A 6000-nucleotide genomic window follows, 5' to 3' on the forward strand; every position below is an offset into this window, starting at 1 on the left:
CTAAATACCTTCCTTATAGCCACAGACATAGTTCTCCTACTGTTACCTTCCCCCTTCCTTTAGAATTCTTTCCTATTATGTGATGTAGATTCTTGTTAGACTCTTTTCATAAAACTAAACACCAGCAGTGACCTTGTTAACTTTTTTCTCCAGTCAGGTATCTGTGACTTGTATGGGAACTTAATATGAATGTTTCAGATCCACATCTGGTAGGATAGATGTTACATCATGACACTGACACCCCCATTAAGACCCTTTGTGCAGTGTGCAGACCTAGTGAGGAGCACAGCTCTACACACTTGCATCAGCATGTTTGGAAGCAGGCTGAGGAGATGCTTTTGATTTTTAGGGGAAAGTCTCTGACCAAGTGAGGCATTACTAGAACTCAGCAGTGAATAACAATGATAATAGTAATAATGGTATAATAATAATAATAATAATAATGGTATAATAATAATAATAATAATAATAATTCAATGTTTTGAAATAATCTGGATAAATCTAGATTGTGAAACTGCAAACTATGGCCTTGAGCTAAGTCTTGCCTGGTGTATTTCTCTGCATGGAACTTCATAGCAACACCCGAACCTCTATCCCTAGCTATAGTCAGTGTCTGTTTCGGTATTACAATGGCAGAAATATGAAGTTGCAATATAGACCATATAGGCTTCAAAGCCCAAAATACTCTCCAGTTAGTACTTGACATGTACACCAAAAAGCTTGCCAACTTCCTGTAGATCATAGCTTCTTAAACTGTGGCTCACGATCCATATGGGTTGTTATGACATTTGTGGCAAAAGTTAAATCAAAATCAAACCTGTAATGAACTCAACGTGTTTATAACAACACTTCTCCACGCCACATCCCAAGAGTCACTGCTGCTTTGGCTCTGGGCACACTTTTGAACTTTGCACTCTGTGTTTGTTCATTCCATACAGAGTCAACAGCATTGCCTGAAACAGATCAGTGCAGATATGTGACTGTGCTATACTACAAATTGTAGTGCTTTTAACTATATAAAAAATTGGTCTTTAAAATTGGTGTTTTAGCTACTGATTTTAGTTTCTTAAAAATTTGTTAAATAATTGTTGACGAGACTAAAATAGAATTGCCAACAGTTTCTGAAATGGACCTGAACATACTCCTGCTACTATGTATTTTATTCAAACCAGTATCCTTGGCATTGAATATTAAATAAAAATATTGACCAACTCTGAAACACATGCTGTAGGATAAAACATTGCAATCTGAAATATTCAACCAAGATTCAATTCTTCATATTAAAAACAACAAGCACACCCAGTTTATAGTATGCATTTTCTTTAGCCTTTCATAAATGGTAAATTTATATGCATACTAAATTTTAAAAATATTTACTTCTTTATTTTTTTGTGTGCCTGCATGTGTGTGTGTGTGTTTGTGCTCCCAAGAGTGTGTGTAGGTTTACTAGCCTGTAATTAACTACAAAAACCAGAAGAGGACATCTGGTGCCCTTCTCTGTCACTCTGTCTTTTAGACAGGGTTTCTCCCAGCACCTGGGGCCAGGCTGGAAATGCCATCAAACCTCCTGTCTCACTGTCTTTAACTTGGAGGTTCAGGCATGCAAAAGACACCCGACTTGTTTTGTGGGTGCTTGGATTGAACTCTGGTCCTAAATGTGAAGCAAGTCTTCTTAACAGTTGAATCACCTCTCCAGTGCCAATGAAATGTTTTAAAATACATTTCTTTATGATTTATCGTCAGTAAATATTTTATTGATATAGCTATTTTTATAAACCTATATACCCAAGGTTGCATTAAATTTCTTAGGTGAAAAGCAGCTACCATTACAAAATGTTTAATAAGTCCTGCTCTAGACGCTGGGTTTTATGTAAGTCTGTGTGTGTGGAAAACAAAAGAAGGCTGGTCAGAATTAGCTAAGGGGACTTTACAAAGTGCATACCACACTCTGTGGTTTGAAGGTCAATAACTTAAAATTCAGGAACTTGAGTAGCTGATTCAGATTGTTGTTTTTAAACCACTGTTTTGAAATTGGTTATGTTGTTTCTTTTACAGGGTTGTGGGAAGAAAATGTATTCCTTTTTGAGAGGAACCAAACAGTTGCAAGTGCTAAGGTTTCTGGGGATCTCCATTGGTGTGACACAAATCCTGGCCATGATTCTCACCATTACTCTGCTCTGGGCTCTATATTATGATAGACGGGAGCCGGGGACAGACCAAATGCTGTCTCTGAAGAATGATACTTCTCAGCACCTGTCATGTCACTCTGTGGAACTGCTAAAACCAAGCCTTTCCAGGATCTTTGAGCATACATCAATGGCAAACAGCTTCAATACACACTTTGAGATGGAGGAATTATGAAGAATGGCAAAGAATCACAAACCTGTGGCACTCATGAGTTTGGGGGTACACAGCTATCTGTTTCAGAAATTTTTAAACATGGGGAACTTCTGCAAGAAGAATGTCTAAGCAGATAATTTCCACTCTTTAAAACAAAGAAAGGTTGGTAGCAGGCTTTCTTAAACCATCAGACCCAAATCACGACATGGAGACTTACTAGTTATGAATGCTTGGCCTTGTCTTATGCTTGTCCCACCAGCTCTTTTAGACTTAATTTAACCTGTTTCTCTTAATCTACATTTTGCCTAGGAGCTTTTTGTCTTTCTTTCATTCTGTATGTCCTACTTCTCCTGCCTCTTCTGTGTCTGGCTGGCAGGTGGCTGGTTGGCTGATCCCAGGCATCCCCCTCTCTTTCTCCCTTATTCTCTCTTATCTTCTTCTTTCTGGATTCTAGATTCCTCCTCGTATTTTCTCTGACCGCCAGTCATGCTCATCCCTCTTCTGCATAGCTATTGGCTGTTCAGCTTTTTATTAGACCAATCAGGTGCCTTAGGCAGGCAAAGCAACACATCTTTACAATGTTAAACAAATGCAGCATAAACAAATGTAACACATCTTACATAGTTAAAGTAATGTTCTACAGCAAAGGTTTCACATGTTAACACACAGACAATAACTGGTGCCCTTCAAAATGCTGAGGATAGCATTAGTAACCACTGTGTATGTTTTCCTTTTTGTGTTTTGAGCACAACGATGTTTTGAGGTGATGCAGTTTCAACATCTTTTCTGCATCATTTCATGGGAATGAACCATTCATGATGGCATTGGAGCTACTGTGAAGGTAGCTTCTTCTGGCTAGCCTATAAACTCTCAGCTGACTGCTAACATAGGAATTTAGACAATACTAATGATCTTTATTACCCAATGATGTATTGTTTTGAGGATGATTTGAATTTATATAAAAAAACCTTTCAAGATTGGTGACTACCTAAATATGGTTTTTGTTGGTTACTAAAGTAATCTTATTAACACTTGTAAGAGATAACACATTGTCTTAAGCTTATCAGGGATATATATGTATATAAGTCTGTGCTGTGTCTGTATAATTCAGTAGGTTTCAGTTCTTATAATGTTATGAATAACGATATTTGAAGATGATGAATTTGTCTTATATAGCACCATTACTTTTTGTATTTTCCACCAACAGAGCTTTTAAATTCTGTCTTGGATCTATATTACATCTGTAACTGTTAATTTAAGTTCTTAACCACTAATTTTGGAAATTACTGGTATGATATGTAAGAATCATTGTAACCCTGGCTGCAAGAAGTATTAACTAGGGAATTTACACATAGTTGATTCAGCAGAAATTCGGATGCTTTTTTCTCCCAAGTGAGTATTCTTCTTGACAATAAACACTTTGTCAAAGAGCTTAGGTTTTCATTTTGCAAAATAGAAGCAACAGTATTAAAGTCGATGTAATTTTATGGAGAAGCAACATTATCTGCAGTGATAGATTAACTAGGGGGAATTTTTGCTTTATTTCACCAATTAATATACTGTGGCAAATTACACAGAATATTAATTTTTTACAGAAGTAGAAGATATTTATTTGAAATGGGAAAAGTGCATTTTACTGTATTTTGTGTATTGTGTTTATTTCTTGATTATGGAAAGAAAATTAATACAGGTGTCAATAAATATTTTCTAGAGCATGATGGTTTGTGCGTATTTATTTTCGAGACAAGGTCTCACTATGTAGCTCTGGAATGTGTTCCCGTTTTTGGAAACATCAAGCACTTTTATCAGTGCAGAGACTAGCAAAGGGGAGAGGAGAACAGGAGGAGTGGCATGTGGAAAGAACTGCATGACTGGAACTGATGCAGCCCACAGTCCCAGGACACGTTTCTCAAGATCCTCTGCCACAGCACCACCATCTCCCAGGGTAGCCTGCAGTAGAGCATTGAGTTGAGTTGAAGCACACACTGGAGGGCATCCTCAATTGGTCACCTGAAGACCAGCGACTGTATGAGGAAGAGCAGCATGTCTGGATGAGGATGTCTTCACGTGAGAACACAGCCACAGGCCCCAGCCACAGAAGGCATGGCCTTGTAGGCAGCTAACACCTTCGAAGCCCTGTGCTTTAAGTCCTTGAAATTTCTGATGCCTCCAGATGTGATGAAGCTTCAGGACTCTGGAGGCAGCATCATAAACAAGCTGTGCAGTGCGGCCCCAGTCCCAGCCACAGACACTCATTCCTTCCTGTAAAAGAAATTCCGAGTGTTTGTCTGGCGTCTGCCTCTTTGTCTGTGTTCTGTGCCATACCAGGCACCGAGGCCTCTAGGATGGGCTGACTGCATTTCTTTTGAGGCTTTCACTTGTCAAGCTGTCTGTGGCACTGTCCAGTTTAGAACTTGGCACAGCTGCCCCTCAAAGCAACCATGGGGACCTCGGTTGCCCTGAGGGTCAAGCTGTTTGTGGTCACTAGATAGCTCCAGAAAGAAGCAAGGGCTGAAAAGCAAGCCTTGGCTCAGTGTTTTGTTTCGAGTCTTCCTAGGTAAGGGCCAAAGGCCAGAAACAGAACAGGTTTTGGAGGCCTTCATATGTCTCATGTGATCAGAGTCAAAGATAGGGCTTCTATTTTTTGTTTGTTTGTTTTTGCATGCCCAAGGGTGGGGGTGGAGTGTGTTGCAAAGTGTAAAACAAATTATGCAGACATCTCTTTCAAATGATTGGATGCAAGGTTACTAATTTTCAAACTCAGTAACTAATATGCAAGCTACATCTTCACTAGAAAGAGGATGTCTTTTTTTTTTTTCAAGCTTACATTTTAGCTAAGTGATAATGTAATTTGATATAATAAGCAGGCTAGCTTCTGGTAGTTTATCTTCTTAGTGTTTTCTTATCGAAGACTTTGTTGTTGTTAATTTGTAAAAAGAAAAAGAAGCCTGGTGTTGGTGGCACACGCCTTTAATCCCAGCACTTGGGAGGCAGAGGCAAGTGGATCTCTCTGCATTGGAGACCATCCTGGTCTACTGAGCATGCCAGGACAGGCTCCAAATCGACACAGAGAAACCCTGTTTCAAAAAAAAAAAAAAAAAAAGAAAGAAAGAAAGAACGAAAAAAGAAAGAAAAGAAAAGGAAAAGGAAAAAGAATTGTCCAATTGCTACATGCCTGTAATCTCAACTCCTTGGAGGGCAGAAGCAGGAACACCACTTAAATCCAGGAGTTCAAGGCCAGTCTTGGCAGCAAAGAGAGACACTTGCTCTTTAGAGGGAAAGAAAGGTAGGGAGAAACAGAATATGAAACTATATAGGATGAAACCTCAATAAATTACTTCCTCAGATCTCACCTATGATACCTTAAAATTTTAACAAAGCCATGCATTTCACTTGAATTTAGATAACTGCTAAATCTGGTTGCATCTCTTTTGATGTATCTCACAGTCATATAACATGCTTATATTATATTGAGCTTGGGGGGGGGAACACCAGTCTTCAAATTATAGGAATTGACTTTTTAAAACAGGTATTTGATATATTACCCGATTTAATACCCACCAGAATAGTCACCATAAATTTAGACAATCATCTTCTATATAATACATTTGCTTAATGGGAACAAATGACATTTATAGCCGTCGTCCACAAAGGCCTCTT

The 6000-nt window shown here is 38.6% G+C and overlaps 1 protein-coding gene across 4 annotated transcripts in view; it reads left to right on the plus strand.

The window, feature by feature from the left end:
- The window catches only part of Tspan12 (tetraspanin 12), a 67127-nt gene extending 63357 nt beyond the window's left edge, over window positions 1-3770 (plus strand). For all 4 annotated transcript variants that reach the window (XM_027389959.2, XM_027389960.2, XM_027389963.2 and 1 more), the window contains one exon: window positions 2056-3770. In XM_027389959.2, the coding sequence (XP_027245760.1) occupies window positions 2056-2361 (306 nt within the window). In that variant the 3' untranslated portion in view covers window positions 2362-3770. The remainder of the gene's footprint in view (window positions 1-2055) is intronic.
- The last annotated feature ends 2230 nt before the right edge of the window (window positions 3771-6000 follow it).

Source organism: Cricetulus griseus, assembly GCF_003668045.3.
Source record: "Cricetulus griseus strain 17A/GY chromosome 1 unlocalized genomic scaffold, alternate assembly CriGri-PICRH-1.0 chr1_0, whole genome shotgun sequence".
In the NCBI taxonomy this organism is placed as follows: domain Eukaryota; kingdom Metazoa; phylum Chordata; class Mammalia; order Rodentia; family Cricetidae; genus Cricetulus; species Cricetulus griseus.